At 62.1% G+C, this 20352-nt stretch overlaps 1 protein-coding gene across 2 annotated transcripts in view; it reads left to right on the forward strand.

Moving 5' to 3' along the window:
* FAH (fumarylacetoacetate hydrolase) overlaps window positions 1–20352 on the forward strand; it is a 38896-nt gene that overhangs the window by 9253 nt on the left and 9291 nt on the right. Inside the window, exons 8-14 of one of the 2 annotated variants that reach the window (XM_053888607.1) lie at window positions 1647–1746; window positions 2416–2546; window positions 4016–4091; window positions 6015–6061; window positions 9568–9669; window positions 9811–9928; window positions 12281–12484. In XM_053888607.1, the coding sequence (XP_053744582.1) occupies window positions 1647–1746; window positions 2416–2546; window positions 4016–4091; window positions 6015–6061; window positions 9568–9669; window positions 9811–9928; window positions 12281–12360 (654 nt within the window). In that variant the 3' untranslated portion in view covers window positions 12361–12484. Of the gene's footprint in view, window positions 1–1646; window positions 1747–2415; window positions 2547–4015; window positions 4092–6014; window positions 6062–9567; window positions 9670–9810; window positions 9929–12280; window positions 12485–20352 lie in introns of those variants that run through there. The other variant, XM_053888606.1, reaches the window with a different exon arrangement.

The raw sequence follows: 20352 nt of genomic DNA on the forward strand, positions 1-20352 counted from the left end.
GGGTGTGATCACTGCACGGGGCACCTGGAGGCTCAGGCCGCCGAGCACCAGACTCGGCTTCGGCCCAGGTCGTGATCTCTCGGGTGGGGAGATCGAGCCCCGCAGCGGGCCCTGTGCTGACTGTGTGGGGCCTGCTTGGGATGCTCTCTCCCCCTCTCTGCCTCTCCCCTGCTTTCTCTCTCTCTCTCTCTCTCTCTCTCTCTCAATAAATAAACAAATCTAAAACAGAAATTAATACAAAAAGAATATAAACCCTATGCGTAGCAGGAATCAACTACACCTCTCAGCTCCCCTGAGGTTGTGCCCGGGCCTGTGTGATCTCAGAACTGGGGTGACTTCAGGGCTGCACGTTTTTTTTTACCTTAAACTCTTTATCTTGAGGTAATTGTAGAGTGACGTGCGGTTGTGAGCCGTTATACAGGGAGACCCCGACCCCCTGCACCCGCTGTCCCCCGCGTGGCCATCCCACAGCATCACCCCCAGGACACGGACATTGACTCCAGGTTCCCTCGCGATGCAGGGCTGTGCGTTTGACAGGGATGAGGAACTCGGAAGTCCCCGAGGTGAGGGGACAGGCAGGAGATGCCAGGCTGGAGGAGGACTCTGGCTGCAGGGCAGTGTGTTAGGCCAGCGGGTCGTGGAGCCAGGCCCCGCCCCCCTTCCCCCCACCCCCGTGATGGGGGTGCACGGGCAGATGGCAGGGGCTCCCCATGGTGGTTTTAGGTGAGGCCTCTGGGAGGGCTGAGTGTCTCCTCGTGGCAGGTGGAGGAGAAAGGGTTGGGGGCCCCCTGGTAAGGTGGGGGCAGGCTGGAGCCCCCCATCTCTCTAGTCCTGCTCTGCGATTTCTTGGGGTTCCGTCCACAGGAAGGAATGTGTGTCCGCTTGCAAAGAGCCCCCAGTCCCAGCAAGGCCTTCCCAGCCAGCCCTCTGCCTCTTGCAAGGGGGCGCCACGTGGACCCCAAGAGGGGGTCTGCCGGCCTGAGGCACCGGCACAGGGCCCCCTGCAGGCAGATGGGCCCCGTGTGGGGGTAGACCCCAGGCGGACGAGAGGAAAGGAACCAGTGTGTGGAAAGACGGTCGGGGGGGGGGGGGGGGGGCGGGGCACAGATTTCCTCCACTCGATGGGGATCAGGTTCTATACAAATTGGTGCCCTTGGTTTTTTTTTTTTTTTTCCTAAATCTTGATAAAAGACGTTGCAACGTTTAGACACACAGAACAAATAAAGCCGTGGCTCAGGTTTTACGAATGGCGTAGCTGATTCCGTGTGCTTTTGACGGCTGTTCCCCCGTCTCGGTATCCAGCTGGTTCCTGCACACGTTCTTGGTGATGCTGTTCTCTGGTGGGGGGGGCATGGGTGGGGGTACCCCATCTGGCTCTCTCCTTGGCTGCATTATGGAGGCAGGTTTTGGGCTTTTCTTGACATGAGTGCCCACCTAGAAGTGTCTCTTCCGCAGCCTCACACAGCTGTCAGATCGCAGCACGTGGGGTGTGTGCAGGGGTGCTGAGGGAGGGGGGGGGGCAGGGCGGGCCCGGAGGCCTCTGTCTCTGTTCCAGCACGGGTGGGTTTGTGGAAATACCTGACCTTTGCCTCCAGGCAAGTGAGGGGCAGCAGGGGGCCGATGCTAACCGCCTTCTTTCTTGGCAGGCTTTCTTCGTAGGCCCCGGGAACAGCTTGGGAGAGCCGATCCCCATCTCCAGGGCCCACGAGCACATTTTCGGGATGGTCCTCATGAACGACTGGAGCGGTAATCACGGGGGTGGGCGTCCCGAGGCCGGGCCCCCTGCGAGCACTCCGCTCTGGGGAGCACTCTGCCCTGGGTGAAGACTAGATGTCAGGGAGGCGGTCACCGGGCCTGATGGTTCCCGGGTCTGGTGCAGGTCGGGGGCGGGGGGGGGGGGGGTGTGGCCTGGGTTCCATGCAGACTTTTCAGCTCTGAGCCCTTGGGCAGGTACCTCCCCCCTCCGATCGTTTTCTTGTGAGTTCAGTAGGAACAAGGCTGACCTCTTGGCTAACGCTTGTGAGCACTTATGGGCCGGGCCCCGTGCCGAATCCCTGCAGGGTGCTGGTGACACGGTTATTCCCGTGCCGCGGGCGAGGAGGTCGGGCTGAGATTTTGAACCGAAGCAGCCCAGCATCCAGCCGCTCTCAGCCCCTGGGCTGTGTGCCAGAGACCCCAGAAGCGTCTGCCTCCCACGTGGATGACGAGTTTCTAGCCCCTTCGGGGTGGGAGGACGGTCCACCTGCCCTTGGGTCAGCCTGCCTCTTGCTGTGACTCGGCACAGTGACCTGGGCACCGAATGCTGCTGTCCCCGGCCGTGGGCAGCCTGGCTGGGGCCCGTGCACCGCGGAGGAGGGAAGCTCACCGTGAGGCCCCGGCAGCCTCTGTGAGCCCGGCTCGGCCCTTCTCTCGCAGCTCGAGACATCCAGAAGTGGGAGTACGTCCCCCTTGGGCCGTTCCTGGGGAAGAGTTTCGGCACGACCATCTCTCCGTGGGTGGTGCCCATGGACGCCCTCCTGCCCTTTGCCGTGCCCAACCCGGAGCAGGTGAGCTCATCTCTGCAGCGGCTCCAGAGCCAGGCCCCTCCACCCGAGGCCACGGGCGCACCTGGCATCGAGACCCCGGAGGGAAGCTCTGTGCCCCCAGCCTGCCCGCGTGTGACCTCAGGCAGACCGGGCACCGCTCCTTCTGCCTTTGCTTTCCCTGCGCCCCACACAGTTCTTGTGTGGCCTTCAGAATCCTCTGGGGCGGGGGGACCGGCCAGCTGGCAGAAGAAGGGGTCCTGGCCGGGGCCACCACCTCGCACAACTCCCCGGGTCGCAGAGTTCTGTTCTGTGGGACGGCGCCCCCTGGAGCCCCCCTGATGGGATGCAGCCTGGAGCCCGGCAACAGGGGGCTCACTTCGCAGGCCCCCACCCCACCTCCGCCAGCAGCCCGCAGGAACGCCCTGTGACCTCTCCAGCGGCCCCTCCTCTTACCCAGGGCTCTCCCCCCACCGACTCCCATGTCTCCCCAAGGCCTGCGATGCTCAGGTGCACACGGCCCTTTGCCGTTCCCCCATCACTGACCCCCGGCCTCCCCCTGCTGGGGCTCTTGCACCCACCCTGTCCCCCACCCCCCACCCCCCACCCCCCACGCTCACGTCTGCTGTGCTAAAAGCAAGCTTGGGGTCTTCCCCGTGAGCAGATTCCTCGCGATGGGGATTCGCCCCATCCGTCATTTTTCCTCTCTGAGACTGGCTCTCCCCACCTGGGTGAGCCCCCGACGCCTGCCCCCTTCCCTGGCGGGACCCCCTGACTGCCCGCCAGGCCACACCCCTCCCGTGCCTCCCAGTCACGTGAGATCTCGGGCTCCCCCTGCGCAAACACCTTTGCAGGGTCTTCATAACTCTGGTTACTCCCGCCTGCTGTTTCTTGGATGTTTTCCTGTAAAGCAGCTCCCCTTTTTAAACTCAAATGTATTTAGACAAGACAGGGGTAGTGTTTTTGTTTTAGATTTTTGTTTTTTTCTCTATGTCCTACTGGTGTCACCAGCCACCAAGCTCATCATAAAAAAAAAACACATACCATTAAAATCATCCCAGATTATCTCGTGTGTCGCACTTCAGGAACACACCGTGCTGGGCTGATGTGCGGACTCGTGGCCTGGCCCTCGGCGGCCTCCACCGGCGTCCTGCACCGATGGGGCGCCCCTCTCGGCCGCTGCTGCCCCAGCCTCCCCCGCTGGCCTTGTCTTGTTCCCCATCTCTGGCCCCCGCACACACCCCCACCCCCTGCTCCACTCCCTGGCTTTCTGGGGCATCCCTGATCTGACCCCTGCACCTTTGACCTGCGGATGTTCCCCCCTCGGCTGCGTTTCCCAGAGCCCGGCACTTGTGACCACCAGTGTCCCTGCCGTCCAGGGACAGTCCTACGTCAGACCCCTTGTGCCTGGGGAGCTGGTCTGCTGGGGGCCCCGCCTGGGCCAGCGCGGCCCCTCAACCAGCAGCCCTCTGTGCTCTGCTCTGCCCTCACAGGACCCCAAGCCCCTGCCGTATCTCCGCCACGACCGGCCCTACGCGTTCGACATCAACCTGTCTGTCACCCTGAAAGGTACTGTCGTGCGCTCAGAGACTGTGTCCAGGTGGGCTCCTGGACTCCGGGGGGCAGAGGGTGGCTGGTGAGAGGGTGTCTCCCACTGCAGCCTTAGAGCCCCATGGGGGTCTTGCAAAGGAAAGGGGGAAGGGACACCTCGCACGCAAAGCATGCCACACTGGGCCCATAGGACATTGGTGACGTATTGCTGAGCTCTCGACTGTTAGGGCCAGAAAGCACGGGGTCTGGGACCTGCCTCCTCTGTCTGAATCCCCTCTCCAGCACCGCCCCCCCACCCCAGCCAGGGTCACCCCAGCCTCCACTCACACACCACTGGTGACCCCTCCCTCGTGCCTGTCGGGAAGCCTGGCTCTGCTCCCTGAGGCCACACACCCTGTCCCCTGCACCCTACCCCGGGTCAGCCCCGAGAGCCTCGCAGACGGCCCGGGGACCACGGCCCACAACCCCCGGTGGCTCTACGGCTCAGCTCCGAAGGCCAGTAGAGCATTAGTGTAAAGAGCCTGGCCCTGCAGACCGTGGCTGGGGTCCACTCCACACCGCTTAGCTGTAGGACTCTGGGCAAGGGGCTGAACCCGTCTGGGCCTCAGTCTGTCATCCGTAAAATGGGACAGTGATGGTATTGACTGGACCGCGTGGTCGCAAGGGTAAAGGACGTGGCGTCGTGCAAAGGTTTAGAACAGAGCCGGTACCAAGGAAGAGGCCGGTGTCACCTCCATTCCTGATGGGGGACCTTGGAGGCCCCCAAGGGGAGGGTTTGCCCAGGGACTAACACAGACCCCTGGCCGCGCCCTTCCTGGATCGCTCTCCTCCTCTAAACCTATGTACGCGCGCCGGGCCCTGCTGTCCGGCCAGCTCCAGCGTCAGCCCTGATAGAGGTGCTTCCCGGCAGCAGGCTGTGTCCTGCAGGAGGGGACGGCACTGTCACCCACAGGAGCAGGACACTCCCCAGAGGGAGGAGTTGTAGGAAGGGCTCATGGCTGCCCTAGCATCCACTGCAAAACCGCACCAGCCAGTCCCGCTCTTCCGTGGTAGACTTTGGGAAACTGAGGCTCAGAGAGGAAACTGAGGCTCAGAGAGGAAAGGCACTTAGGGGCTGATGGCAAGGCTGAGAGGAAAACCCAGGGCTGTCGGTCCCAGGCTAGTCTCCTACCCACGGACCCTCTCTGGGGCCCGTTTCTGTCTTCCCTTCATCTGTCCAGAAACATCCAGGGGAGAGCCCGGTTGGGGGAGGGGACGGGGTTATCAAGAAGGCGGTGTCGGGAGATGTAGAAAGACCTAGAAGGGGAGGACTGAGCACAGGGATGGTTTCCCAGGCCCCCTCCCCCCTGCAGTCCCGAAGGTGCCGTCGTGACGGTCCCTGTCGGGATCTGCGGGACGCGTGTGGGCGGGGAGCGGGCGTGGGGGCCCTGACCTGCTGTGTGGGCGGGGAGCGGGCGTGGGGGCCCTGACCTGCTGTGTGTAGCCGCGGGCGGGAAGCCAGGGCCCGGGCCTCGGACGGAGTAAAGAGCTTCTCGTTGCAAACCCCGTCGAGGAACCGAGCAGCAAAGCCCGGCGCCTTGCATGCAGGAGGTGTTTAATAACTGCTGGAGAAGTAGGTCGTCGAGCAGCACCCTGCCCGTCCCTGGAGGAGTCCGCCGGGGACAGACGGCCCCACTGTCCACAGGGCCCCAGGGGGCGTGGCACACAGGTTTCAACACGTGCACCGCCTCCGGCTGATGGCATCTGTGCGGGTGTCGTGGCTCTGATGGCCGCCAGCTCACTGCTTCCCCGGCTCTGTGGTGAAATCGTGGCCGACAATGGCAGGCGTAGGCCACAGAACAATCTACCTTACAAATGCCCCCCTCCCAGTTACACATCCCCCCCCCCCCCCCCCAATTAATGGAGCGAGGGCCCTCCGTCAGTGCTACTTGTTTCCAACAGGAGAAGGAATGAGCCAGGCAGCCACCATATGCAGGTCCAACTTTAAGGTAAGCCTTGAAACCGGGGGGGGGGGGGGGGGGGTGACGGGGGTGCTGCTTCCTGGACCTTCGGGAAAGAGGGCCGTCCTGCCGGCAGGAACAGGAGGATTGCGTCCGTCCTGGGATGCGGTCGTGGCGCAGTGCGTGGGCCTGTCTCTAAAGAGGCCGCAGAGACCACCCCCCACCAGATGCCTGCATAGATGGGACCAGTGATGTTCTCGGGGGACGGCAGATGTTCCCTCGAGGGTCTAGCCTCTGGCTTCTTCGGTCCTGCCGGGGGCGGATGGATCCAAGTCACTTTTTTTTTTTCTTCTTTTCAAGTAAACTTCTAATTGAAGCCCAACACACAGGGAGGAAAATGCAGACTCTAAGTGCACAGCTCAGTTAGCTTCACCAAGTCAGCATCCCCGTGCGCCTGCACCCAGACCGGAATGGCAGCGTCTCAGCTGCCCCCTGCTGTCCCCTCCTGTCACATCGTCGCCACCCCCCTACCCCCACCAGGGTGATCTCTCTTCTGACTTCTGTTGCCGTACGTCAAGTTGGTCTGTTTTTTATAGAAACGGAATCATACAATGTGTGTTCTCCTCTCTCAGGCTTCTCTAACGTGGCAGGTGTCTGGTTGTTTAAGTGGTGGTTCGTTATCTCATTTCGTAAAATGTTCTACTCTTGACAGACGTGTGGGTTGTTTCCGTTCGGGGCCAGTACAGAGCTACTGTGAACATTCTAGAACATTCTGGTCCGCGGGACGTGTGGGTTGTTTTCTTTCGGGGCCAGTACAGAGCTACTGCGAACATTCTAGAGCATTCTGGTCCACGGGACGTGTGGGTTGTTTCCGTTCGGGGCCAGTACAGAGCTACTGCGAACATTCTAGAACATTCTGGTTCGTGGGACGTGTGGGTTGTTTCTGTTCGGGGCTAGTAAAGAGCTACGGTGAACATTCTAGAACATTCTGATCCGCAGGACGTGTGGGTTGTTTCCGTTCGGGGCCAGGACAGAGCTACTGCGAACATTCTAGAACATTCTGATCCACAGGACGTGTGGGTTGTTTCCGTTCGGGGCCAGGACAGAGCTAGTGCGAACATTCTAGAACATTCTGGTCTGCGGGACGTGTGGGTTGTTTCCGTTTGGGGCCAGGACAGAGCTAGTGCGAACATTCTAGAACATTCTGGTTCGCGGGACGTGTGGGTTGTTTCCGTTCGGGGCCAGTACAGAGCTACTGCGAACATTCTAGAACATTCTGGCCCGCAGGACGTGTGGGTTGTTTCTGTTCGGGGCTAGTACAGAGCTACGGTGAACATTCTAGGCCACATCTCTTGGTGCACACACGGGCACTTTTCAGTTGGGTGTGTATCCAGAAAAACACTTCCTGGGTCACAGAGCACGTGTATCTGTACACTCAGCCTAGAAGCTCTTCGAGACAGTTCCCCAGAGCGCTTGTGCCAGTCCCTGCTCACGCTAGCAGCAGGTAAGCATTTTGGCTGCTCGGCCGCTCCCCGCTGGCCGACAGGCGCTGCCGTGTGCCTTTTCCTGTAGTCAGTGAGGGTGCAGGGGTCAGTTTGCATCTCCCTGATGGGTAGTGTGGCTGGGCACCTTTTCTGGTGTTTGCTGAACACTTGCACATCTGAATCAACGTATTCCCGTCTGCTCTAGTGTCCTTTTGAATTGGACATTGTCATGGGCGCCTTAGGCTGAGAAAAGATCAGGGGGCCTTCTTGGGGGGACTCCTGGGTTCGAGCCCACTTCTAAGTTTTCCTTCGCCAGGAGTGTCAGGTCTGAGAAGCTGTGGACTTGCACTGCGTCTGAGCACCTTGGTGGCCACGTGGTTCCCCCCGTCCCCCCCGTCCCCAGCGGAGCCCCCCCACCCCGGTGCTCCTTTGTACCCGGGCTGTCCCTGACATCCTGTTCGAATCATTCTGCTCCATTGCCCATGTCTGCTTCGGGGCCCAGGGGGGCGGGGAGGTGGGGGGCAGTGCAAGCAAGGCCTGCTCACGAGAAGCCTCTGCTGTGATGAGGTCCTAAACCCTGCCAACTCAGGACTCAGGGGTATTTGCAGGGCAGCGTGTAATTGAGGACAGACGAGCAGGTTGCAGACTGAGGGTGTGAGTGGGGAGAAGGTCTGCCTTCTTGGGGACGTGTGAAGGAGCAGAGGAGCCAAAGCTGTAGCCAGTGCTCAGCTGGGGTGGAGGGGCCCTGGGTGGCTCAGCTGGGGTGGGGGGGCCACCTGGGTGGCTGAGCTGGGGTGGGGGGGCAACCTGGGTGGCTGAGCTGGGGTGGGGGGGCAACCTGGGTGGCTCAGCTGGGGTGGGGGGGCAACCTGGGTGGCTCAGCTGGGGTGGGGGGGAAACCTGGGTGGCTCAGCTGGGGTGGGGGGGAAACCTGGGTGGCTCAGCTGGGGTGGGGGGGAAACCTGGGTGGCTCAGCTGGGGTGGGGGGGAAACCTGGGTGGCTCAGCTGGGGTGGGGGGGGAAACCTCGGTGGCTCAGCTGGGGTGGAGGGGGAAACCTCGGTGGCTCAGCTGGGGTGGAGGGGGAAACCTCGGTGGCTCAGCTGGGGTGGGGGGGAAACCTCGGTGGCTCAGCTGGGGTGGGGGGGGCAACCTGGGTGGCTCAGCTGGGGTGGGGGGGAAACCTGGGTGGCTCAGCTGGGGTGGGGGGGAAACCTGGGTGGCTCAGCTGGGGTGGAGGGGGAAACCTCGGTGGCTCAGCTGGGGTGGAGGGGGAAACCTCGGTGGCTCAGCTGGGGTGGGGGGGAAACCTCGGTGGCTCAGCTGGGGTGGGGGGGGCAACCTGGGTGGCTCAGCTGGGGTGGGGGGGAAACCTGGGTGGCTCAGCTGGGGTGGGGGGACCCTGGGTGGCTCAGCTGGGGTGGAGGGGGAAACCTGGGTGGCTCAGCTGGGGTGGGGGGGCAACCTGGGTGGCTCAGCTGGGGTGGGGGGGGAAACCTGGGTGGCTCAGCTGGGGTGGGGGACCCTGGGGGAAACCTGGGTGGCTCAGCTGGGGTGGGGGACCCTGGGTGGCTCAGCTGGGGTGGGGGGGGGGGGAACCTGGGTGGCTCAGCTGGGGTGGGGGGGCAGCCTGGGTGGCTCAGCTGGGGTGGGGGACCCTGGGGGAAACCTGGGTGGCTCGGCTGGGGTGGAGGGGGAAACCTGGGTGGCTCGGCTGGGGTGGGGGGGGGGAAACCTGGGTGGCTCAGCTGGGGTGGGGGGGCCCTGGGTGGCTCAGCTGGAGTGGGGGGGAAACCTGGGTGGCTCAGCTGGGGTGGGGGACCCTGGGTGGCTCAGCTGGGGTGGGGGGGGGGGAAACCTAGGTGGCTCAGCTGGGGTGGGGGGGCAGCCTGGGTGGCTCAGCTGGGGTGGGGGGGCCTGGGTGGCTCCGGGAGGACAGCTTATGCTGCTGCCAGCCATTCGGGGCACCGGGAGAACACCTAGGGAGGCTGTCTGCCTTGAGTGGCTGTGGGCTGCTGGCCGGAGGCTGGGGTGAGCCACCTTTCCTGTCCCCCTGTGTCCCCACCCTCAGTACATGTACTGGACGATGCTCCAGCAGCTGACCCACCACTCTGTCAATGGCTGCAACCTTCGGCCGGGGGACCTCTTGGCTTCTGGAACCATCAGCGGGCCGGTGAGTCTCCGAGGACCTTCGGGCCTGCCCCTGTGGCCGGGCGGTCCCACGAGGCAGGGGCTCGTAGGCTCTGTTAGGCGTCCACCCTGCAGCCGACACGCTCACCACATGCGAGGCTGTCTTCCCTTTCCTGCTGTGAAGGAGCCCGAAAGCTTTGGCTCCTTGTTGGAGCTGTCCTGGAGGGGAACGAAGGCCATCGACCTGGGGAACGGACAGACCAGGAAGTTTCTGCTGGACGGGGATGAAGTCATCATAACAGGTGAGGGCGGCCAGGCCTCGAGGGCTCCGTCCGACTTCTCTTGTCCGCGTGCCCCGTTGTGAGCGTGTGGCGCTCCAGGCCGGCCGAAGAGCCATCTGTCCTCCCTCGTCCCCACTCTGGCGTCCCCGGGCCCGCGTCTGTGTGTTCTGACCTCCCGCCTCCACCGGCCTTGGCCTTGGCTACCCAGGACTTTAAACCGCAGTCTCCACAGGGGGGACGCTCTGGAATGCGGTGACTGCCCTGGGATGGGAAGGTCACCACCCTCACCTCTGCATGGTGCAAGCCGCCCCCCCCCCCCTCGCTTCCCTGGATCATTTCCTCTGCTTCGGTTCAGGGTGTGAGATGGGTGGGACCCCCTGAAGCTCCAGTGGCAGAGATACCCCTGGTGTCGGGTCCAGCTCACTGCCTGGAGCTGCTCCTGTGTCCCCGGGCTTGCTCCTCTGCAGGGTGAGGCTGTGTGCCTGGGCGGGCTGGCAGGTGCAGCGTGCTGGGCAGGGGGCAGCTTCCCATTCTGTGGGTGGGGTGGGGTGGAGAGTAGCCCGAAGGTGGTTTCCAGGGAAGGGCCGGTGAGGTCGGCATGCCGGGACCCGGGTTCCAGAGAAGGAGTTACGCTGTCACCTTCTGTGTCCACAGTTGGAGGTGGGGGCGCTGGCTTTCCCCCCTGTCCAGGGCTCAGTGACGTGCCCTGACCTCTCGGGTCCCTCCATCCCTGCGTGGATGCACCTGTGCCTAGCTTTCCTCTGGACCCAGCAGCGGCACCTGGGGGCTCGGGAAGACCCTGGGGTCCCTGCTTGTCTGGGTGCGGCTCCTGCCCTCCCCCGGACCGGTGGGCTCAACCGGGACAGCTTCACCCCTCAGGGGACAGTCACCGTCTTAGTTGTCCCTGGGTGGTGGCCGGGGATGCCGCTGAGCGTCCTACACCGGACAGCCCTTCATAACGAGTGACATCTGTCCCCGGATGTCACTCCCGCTGGGGTAGAGAGAACCCCATCTTGGCCACCTGCTGTGCCAACAGTAAATGGGGAGGGAGCGGCCAGCCTCACGCCCCAGGATGGCTCGTCGTGGACCCTTGTTCGGGTAGCAGGTGGTGCGTTAGTGGGGGTGGCGGGGCCCCGGTGACGAACGGAGCACCCGTGTCGAGTTGGGGGGCGGAGGGCAGGGTCCCCGCCGGGAGGAGGGCCCTCTACAAATGCTGCTTCCGTGCTCTCCCCTGGCTGCCGGCGTCTCGTCCCCTCTCCCCGTCGGGTAGCAGGTGGGGCCCCTGATTTGGGGCCCGTCTGCAGCGGGGCAGGGATCTGGTGGTGTCTTTGTGTGAGCCAGGGTCACGGGCCAACCCCGGCAGGGGGTCACGGTCACCACCGCCTGGCGCGGCCCTCTTCAGCTCCTCTGGCCTCCACGCGGCCCGGGGTCCCGAGGGTGCGGTCCAGTCTGGGGGCCCTGGGGCCCGAGGCCTCACGCCGACGCGTCTGTGTGTCCGTCCATGTCCTCCAGAGCCACGCTGGGCTCCCTTCAAGACAGCGGTAACGTGTCACTGTCTGGCTGGAAGCTGGTCCGTGTCCCCTCAGTGGCCTCAGAACACGGCTCGTCGGGGCTCTCAGCCCCCCGCCCCCTCCCCCGGCAGCTTCCCGGAACAAGTGCGCCACACTCGTCTCCCGCCCGGGCCTGGGTGCCTCCCGTTCCCTCAGTGTCCCGGTGAACTCCTACCCACCCATCAGATCCCAGCCCAGATGCCCCCTCCTCTCTGCTCCCGTGTCCTCCCTGCTGAGTCCAGTCCGCACAGGCCCTTCCGCTGAGCAGACCCTCGCCGTTGTTTCGGGGCATCGAGGGCCCGGAGCTCCCACCTACGGAGCATCGCGCCGGGGGCCTCACCCAGATAGTGCGTCCAACCCTCACGACCCCGAGAGAGGGGCCGCGCTCAGAGGCCGAGCGTGCGGCCCCCGTCCCTCGCTCGCAACCGCCACAGCAGCTGGCACCCGCTGGGCGTTCGCGGGTCCCGTGTGTCAGGCGTGGCAGCCCGTGGCAGCCCCCGCCGTGGGTACCGTCCCGCGATCTGCTTCGCAGATGAGGAAGCTGGGTTCTGGGGGGCCCCTGGCCACGGGGCGGCCAGGCACTCCGTCAGCAGACGTGCGGTTTGACCCCAAACGCGCTCGGGGGCGGAGCGCGCCCGTCAGCAAAGCCGCGGGTCCGGTGCTCCGGAGGGTCCCTGGCGGCAGGTGCACCTACCGTTCCGTGTCCGCGCCCCCGCGGCTCGGCTCGGCTCAGCTCCGGGAGGGTCGCTCTTCGTTGCCCGTCGTGTTTGTCGTGCTGCCGAGGGCCCAGCTGCGCGCCTGACCCTGTCCTCCTCCGCCCCAGGGCACTGCCAGGGGGACGGGTACCGCGTCGGCTTTGGCCAGTGTGCCGGGAAAGTGCTGCCCGCTCTCCTGCCCGCGTGAGGCTCTGCGCATCCCGGACGTGAGCTCACCGCCCCTGCCCGGGGATCCCCGCCGTCCGCGGCCGCGGGCCTGGCTCCTTGTTCAGTGGTAAATAAAGCCGTCGTGCTCGGTGTCCACGCTCGAAGCCCCGTGCCGTCCGTGTGACCTCCACTCGTGCCCTTGATTGGACCCACAAGTCAGGGTGTGTCCCACCTCACGGTCTCCGCGGTTGACCAGCGAGGCTCATCGGTCACCGTTCCTATGAGACGCCCCGGCCCTCCCCGCGCTCGCTGGTGTGGAAACAGCGGCACCTGCATTAGAGTCCTCCGAGAAACAGAGACGGTAGGATGTGATGTATGTAGAGAAATGCATTTTAAGGAATTACTCGTGATTGTGCAGGCCGGCAAGTCCAGAATCTGCAGGGTGGGCCGGAGGCTGGAGGCCCAGGGAACAGCTACAGTGTGAGCTCGAAGGTGGTCTGCTGCAGAATTCCCTCTCCTTCTGGGGAGAGCAGGCCTTTTTCTCCTAAGGCCTTCACCTGATGAGATGAGGCCCACCCACATTATGATGGAAGGTGGTCTGGTTTACTCAAAGTCCACCCGCTTAAATGTTCACCTCATCTAAAACATGCCTCCACAGCAGCCTCTAGACTAACGTTGGCCCAAACCTGCGGGTACCATGGCCCGGCCAAGTGGACACGTAAAATCATCATAGCACCCCACACATCCAGTATCTCTTGGGGGGCTGCCTCATGGGGGCACGTGAGGAGCAGACTTGGTTCACGGGCTCCGTGGCTGTCTCAGCACATGGCGAACCTTGGGCGGAGCCCCCAAGTTGTGGGCACACACACCTGAACTGAACAGATGCCAGGGCAGAAAAGGGGCCAGGGGGCTAGCTTTCCTTCCCTCGTTGGCCCACAAGACCCACAAGGATCCGGAGAGGGAGCCCCGCCCCATGTCCTCTGCCCTGCCCACGACAAACATGCAGCCCCAGTCCCAGCCTGGTACCTTGAGCCCACGGTGACTTTTCTTGAGCCGGACGGACCTCATGCCAGAGACTGTCTGTCAGATCATGCCATTCATTCATTCATTCATTCATTCATTCATTCTGTCTTCATCAAGTGTCTTCTCTGTGTCAAGCACCATTCTGGGCACATAAGACACAGCACAGAATAGCCCAAACCTCTGCTCTTGTGATGTTCACATTCCAGGGGGGGGCAGACAATAAGTGAAGGGGCAAGGAGAAGACCCCCAGTGTGCAGGAGAGTGTAAGTCCTCTGGAGCACTGGGGGGCGCGGATGCTATAAACAGGGGCTCAGAGAAGGCCTTAGTGCCTTGGGTTCTAAGCGCTTTTCTGCCAGATGGCCGGAGGCAGTGAGGGAGCAAGCCGGTCGGAGGTCTGGAGAGGGAATGCTCCAGGCAGAGGGACTGGTCAGTACAAATCCCCGGGGATGAAGCATGCTTCTCATTTCCGGGAACATTCCAGGGCCCGGAACCGTGGCGTTCGGAAGGCAACGCCACAGCGACACCGAGGGCCCACGTTACTCGTCCCCACACGTGTTTTTCATCCTTACGGTGAAACCACCTCACGGTGCCACAGGCTGCTGGAGCTCCAGCCAGCACGCCCGAGTTCCAGGTGCACAGAAAAAGAAGATGAAGAGGTGGAGGCTGGGGCGGGGGGGCGGGGGATGGAAGCAGCCCCCCTTCCGGCTGAGCTGTGTCGCTCACGCGGCCGTCCCGGGCACGCAGCACCACACCGTTGGCGGGAACCTGGTGACAAGACCATACCTCACCGCAGGGAAGTCTGGGGATGTCCCCTTTTAGCTGCGTTCATGGTTTCTCCAGTTCAAGCCAGGGTTCAGTTGCTAAAGAAGGAGGGGAGCAGGGATACCGGGGGGGGGGGGGCCGCCAGTAGCCTGCAGCCCGCAGGCTGGGCAGAGGCTTCGCGCTCTGAGGCTGACCTGCTCTTGCCCAGGCGACTCTTGCCACGGTCTCCAGTCTCGGCCGGTTTCGGCGGAAGATCCTGTGCAGCGCAGACGGCCGCAGACCACCCAGACCCCTACCCTCCAGACAAGACTGATCCAAATACCCTCTGAGTTTGGAAGGCCAGCCCCTTCCTGGGGGGTTTCCTCCGCTCCTGGGGGCCGGTGCCCCAGGACCACGTCTGTGTCTGTCGCTCCCCCGAGATCCCCGCTCTCCAGCTGGGTTTTGAGATCGCTCCTTTAGTTCCGTCTCCTGGCTCCAGTCTGCACGCGTGACCGTCTTTTCCTTGAAGGCCTCGCGTCTCCATAGCAGAACAGCTGGTGCGCACGGCGGGGCCCCCGGAGGTCTCCGGCTGGCGGACGGAAGTCGTTTGAATCATTATCGGTCCATTTGGCCCCGCTGGCGCCAGAGAATGCTGATCCCAGCCGTTGAAGTCACACGGGTCTCGTTGAAGTCACACGGGTCTCGCGCCTCGCTTGAAGTGCCCCCGGGGGCAGGCGGTGCCGTGGAAATCTGCGGGACCGGAGCATCAGGGAGCCTAGACGCGGGGCCGGTGGGGCCGGCCGGGATCCGTGCAGCCAGAGCGGCGGGTCTCAACACGGGTCCATCCGGGACCCCGTCCAGCAAGGACTGCTCCTTGGGCCTGGCTGCTCTCCTGGGTCCGGAAGTGCCCCGGGCAGCCCAGGGGACAAGGGAACCAGTGGTCTTTGCGCCCCGAGGCAAACCGCTCCCGGTTCCGCCTCTTTCGTTCCTGCTTCCTGTCCCTCGCGGCCCCTGGCGAGGGTACACGGATGAGCCACGAGTTCTGCGACCCAGGGTAGAATCCGTTTGAGACGCGCCCTGAGCAGGAGGGCCAAGGCCAGAGGGGTTTCTGGCGGGATGGTCACACTGGGGGTGCCGGCTGGACTCGGGGGCACCCCACTGCCCTGGGCCCGGTGCAGCCCCTGTCGCTCCTGCGCAGGGCGGGGAGGGAGGAGAGCCCCTTTGCCTCCAGCGCCCCCCGCCCCTGCCCTGCACCCTCTCCCTGACACTGGTCCAGCTTTGAGTGCTGCTGCACAGCTAGAGCGGGCCGGGTGAGGCTGGCCTCCGGCTGTCCTCTCCTTGGGGACAAGGGAGCTTTAGGGCTTTAAGTATAGTGAGGATTGTTTCTCCCAAGATTCTACAACTGGAAAAGATAAGACAAAATAGGCCGAGAGAGGAGGATTAGGGCCTGAGGTCCCTGGTGGGGGGGAACACCCGTTCTGGAACAATGCTGGGAGTGCCCGGCCACAGCCGCCCCCCTCGGGAGAAGGTTTCTCTTAACAATGTGCCAGACCTTACCTACCCCCTCAGGTTTCCCCCAGGAATGTGACCGAAGGCCTCAGTGTGGCCTCAGACCACCCCTCACCCAGCGGAGCAGAGCACCCAGCGCCTAGAGTTGTGCCCCCAGTAAGGGTGGGACCTGGGAAGGCGCGAGGGGGAGGGGAGAGGGGAGGAGAGACCAGGACCTTCTGCGGCGAGGACCCCCGCCTAGAGTCCTCAGGCGTTCACTCCCGACTGTCCCCCGTCTGTACACAGGGCTTTCCTACCACTCTCCCGGTCTCATCTGTTCTAATAAACTTTTGCCAGCGGCTCGTTTTGTGCGGGGACAAAGCGGCGGGACAGCCGGTCTCGGGTATTGTGGTAAAAACTCCCGCAACAGTCCCTCACACAGAATGGATCTCAAAAGAGGTTCTATTTTCATTTTTTCTCTTTCTTCAATTTGGAGGCATATTAAATTTTTTTTTTCAGGTTTATTTACTTATTTTGAGAGAGAACAAATGGGGGAGGGGCAGAGAGAGAGAGGGAGACAGAGAATCCCAAGCGGGCTCCACGCTGTCAGCACAGCCTCGAACCCATGAACCGTGAGATCGTGACCTGGGTGGACGTTGAGATCACGACCTGGCTCATCTGACTGAGCCCCTCCAGGCGCCCCTGGGGGGCATATACTTTCTAACGACCTCAGGAAAAATTCCCATGGGGGGATTGCCTTCCAAAGTGTGCATCTGTGTCCTGTATGTGTCCCTCTCTGTCCCTCCCCTCGGCAGTGCCCCCAGCCTGAGGGAGAGGCAGAAAGGACTCCCAGATGCCCCTGACGAACGGGAGAGGGCAGAGTGGAGGCTTCCTGGCAATGTGTTTGTTTTTCGTGGTCGCACAGACTAATAACGCTGTGCCGAGAGCACACCCAGAGGCTGGGCAGTGGGTCCTTTCCTGGGGGGACAGGGGGATGGGGACGGAACATGTCTGCGGCCACCGAGGACTTGACCCCAGAGATCAACAGACCGCTGCTGTCTGTGACGATCAGAGCCATGTCTTCCTTCTCTAGATGTGGGGCTCCCGAGGGCAGAGTTGTTGGCTGTTGCTGCTGGAAGGTTCTCCAGCACCTAGCACTGACCCGCCAGCACGTGGCAGGCACTTCGCCTACATTTGCCGAACAGATGAATGGATCCCGGGAGACCACGAGCGACGGGATTCTGTTGTATTCACAGATCCACCCCCTGAAGCCAGGGACCCGCGGAGGCTCCCTTCTGCCTCGACGTTTCAAAGCTCAAGCTCGATGTTGAAATAAAACACATTCTCTTCTCCTACCTTGACATGCTTTGATAAGGACGAGACAAAATTTCAAAGCTATCTACGGCGTTTGAGGGTTGAAAAGGGGCAACATAGCAAACTAATTTATCTTCCTTTTTTTTCAACTGAAGTTTAATTAATTAATACCCAGTGACCTGTTGCATTCGGACGTACGGTACAGGGATTCGAATCCCATACGCCACCCGGTCGTCGCGATCCCCTGTCTCACCCCACCCCCTCCCCTCTGCTGACCACCAGTCTTTTCTTTGCATCAGACACAACAGTTTGATCGCTGTACCTGAACAGTGTTGGCCGTTTTGGATCACCCCTGAAGACCTACAGATACATGACTTGTTTCACAAACGTTCTCCAAGAAAGTTTTAAGGTTTATTGCCTGCATTTCCTTGGAATCACTATTTTGTCATAGCCAGGCTTTTCGCACAACGTGGGCTTCATTGACAGACGAATCTCCGTGATTAAAAAAGTAAACCGACTTGTACTCAGAACGTACAAAAGGCAAATATTTTCACCCAAACCCTTAAGGTTAAAAATTGCAAAACTAAAGTTATCCTCTGCGCATTTTCTGCGTTAGTTTTCTTTGATAATATTGAAACTTTCCACTAAAATGAAAGGCACGACGTAAATTGTAACTGAAGAATGTTAACGCTTCATATCAAAACTATTTAAATCAAGCTGAAATGTTTAAATTTGTTTAAAAAAAGAGTTAAACCCTTTCACGTACGTCTCATAAAAGTAACACCCTTTGCAGTCCTGGTGTTCACCCTCCCCCTCGCTGCCAAAGTAAATAATTCGTATCGCTCGTCATCTGTTAGGAAGAGATCTGTGTAGAGATCGATTGATAGGAATCAGGTAATACTGTGAAATGTGCCCTCACTGCCACGAGCAGCTGTCGTGAATACCAGGCTAATTTGTGAGGGTTTCCAGAAGCACAAATCGGAAAGAGAGCAAGAAAATAGATATTTGGTACAACGGCGCAATGCCCCCAGTTGGGGCAAGAACCGCTTGCTTCCGTCCTGGGCGCCGCCTCCCTGCAGCCCGCCGGCGTGTCTCACAGGAGGGGCACCGAGGGTGCAGGTTGGGTGACACCAGGCAGACTCTCAGGGGACAGAGGGGCCCCCGTGACCCCTTACGGGGATCTGTGCGTGGCCGTTTGTAATACGCTGGCCCCCGAAGCACGAGTCCCAAGGAAGGGCCCCCTCGCCCCCCTCTCTGGGCCCCACGTCGTCTCTGGTATTTTCTGTGTAAACGACACGCGTGCCTCTCGCACCTCCAGCTGGGCGGCGGAGCTGAGACCCGGCTCCGGAACTTCGAGCCTCCGGGGGAATCATGGCACAGCGGTTGGAACTCTGGCCTTGACCCGGGGCAGGGGGCTTCTCCGGGCAGGGCTGTGCCTTACTCCTGCGTCCAAACCGCTGTCACACGGGAGCTGCTCACAAGTGTGGGGGGCGTTGTCACGTCTGGGAGCCCGGCTCCAAGGTCTTCTGGGTCATAGCAGCGCCTCACCTGGCGATCCGCGAGGAGGAAGGATGTGCTCGCAGGACGTCTGTTCCAGCTCCCGCCTCCTGGGTGTCCAGCCTCTCGGCCTGGGGAGAACACTCCCCAGTTCCCCTCGGAACACTGTTCCGAGTCCCCGTCTGCTTCTGGGGTGAAGCCCCACCTCTCCGCACCTCGTGGGCTCAGGGCTGTGCGGGGGGTGGGGGGCTTATCGAGCGTGACAAGGGGGGTGCCGGCCGGCTGCTTCCGTGTGTGTGGTCAGGCCGAAGGGCTGTCAGCTCTGTGGACCCCCTTGACTGTGTGTCAGACCAGAAGACGCTCCTTTTCCTGGAGGAGGGGATTCCCAGGACGAGGCAAGGCCCCTGTGTCCGGGGCAGCCGGGCGGTGGGGGGAGTGGACCACCGCACAGAAGCAGCCCAGGGGGCATCGAGGACTGCTGCTCCCGGCCTCTTTCCTGAACTCTCGAAGTCAGAAAGCTGGTTTTGGTGCACGAGCGGGGCCGTGCCTGAGGTCTGCTGCAGGGAAAACCCCGAGGGCCCGATGCGGTTTCCGCCCCGTCCTCCTCTCCAGCCTTCCCTGCCCTGTCTCGTCCCGGGAGGCCACCCCTGTGGATGACATCACCCAGGCTCCTGTCCTGCGGCTCCTGGCTGGCGGGGGGCGGCAGAGGAGAAAGTGCAGAGGGAGAAAGCGGTCGGGGGTATTTGTTCTCTGCACCCCCTCCCTTCTGGGCCATGGGTTTGGGGGCCTGTGTCCCCCTGTGTCCTTCCACCGTGGCTCACGGCTCCCAAAGAGAGCATGGCCACCGCCCTTGCTGGATTCGGGGGCCACTGTCCCTCCCCAGGCAAGCGGTGACAACAGCTTCTCACTGTCCCCAGTCCTGGCTGACTCACCATCCCTGCTGGTTCTCTTAAACTCGTCTACGCTTCTGCAAATAGTCCTGAAATTAAGCCGCCCTCGGTGAATGCTGGGAGTACGCGAGGGGGTGCCTGGAGTGTCCCTGCAATACTGCGGAGAAAGGAGCCTGAAGGCAGGAGCCCCCCGGACTTCACTGATGCTGGGTTCCGCGGACTGGGAGGGGCCGGGCGGTGGTGCCTTGAGGACCCAGCACGGCAGGAGACCCGATGGTTCGGGGGTGTCTGGGGCAGACAGGGGCACCGTCTCCCCTGTCTGGAAGGTCCCGGAGCCAAGGGATGGAGACAGAAGTGAATCTTCCCACTATTAAACCTAACGACCCACGTACAGAATTTCTGCTTCTCACCCTTGTCTCCTTGGACCCGGTGGCTTTGAAAATTCTTTGGGAGGCTGGGGTGCCTGGGTGGCTCAGTCAGTTAAACGTCCGACTTCGGCTCAGGTCATGATCTCACGGTCTGTGGGTTCGAGCCCCGCGTCGGGCTCTGTGCTGACAGCTCGGAGCCTGGAGCCTGCTTCCGATTCTGGGTCTCCCTCTCTCTCTGCCCCTCCCTGCTCACTCTCTCTCTCTCTCTCTCAAAAATAAACAAACATTAAAAAAATAAAAACACAACTCTTCGCGAGGGAGAGGAAGTGCGTCCCCCAGGGGTACACGGGTGTGGGTCTGTCAGGCTAGAAACCGAGATTCTCCTGTGGTCATTCGGGCTGCCTCGTGTTGAACGCGGGGGCAGAGAAGGGGCTCACCGTGCCGCCGGGGGGTCCCATCCCAGGAGCCGTGGGAAGCGGGGTTCCCTCCACACAGCCGGGGCAAGCGGCTCCCTGGGGACCCCCGTCCCATGCCCCCCACTTCTGCAGGTCTGAGGTGGGGGCGTGAACTCGGATCCTAACAGACTCCCCGGCGACGCTGACGTTCTCTGTCCCGAGACCAGGGTCGGGCGGTGTTGCCCTAGCGTGCTCCGAGCTTCCAAACACGCCTCCACGTGAGGCCTTCAGACCCCTTCACGTTCCCTGTGGGCCT

This window comes from Panthera pardus, unplaced genomic scaffold, assembly GCF_024362965.1.
Source record: "Panthera pardus isolate Hobbes unplaced genomic scaffold, ASM2436296v1 HiC_scaffold_23, whole genome shotgun sequence".
Classification (NCBI taxonomy): domain Eukaryota; kingdom Metazoa; phylum Chordata; class Mammalia; order Carnivora; family Felidae; genus Panthera; species Panthera pardus.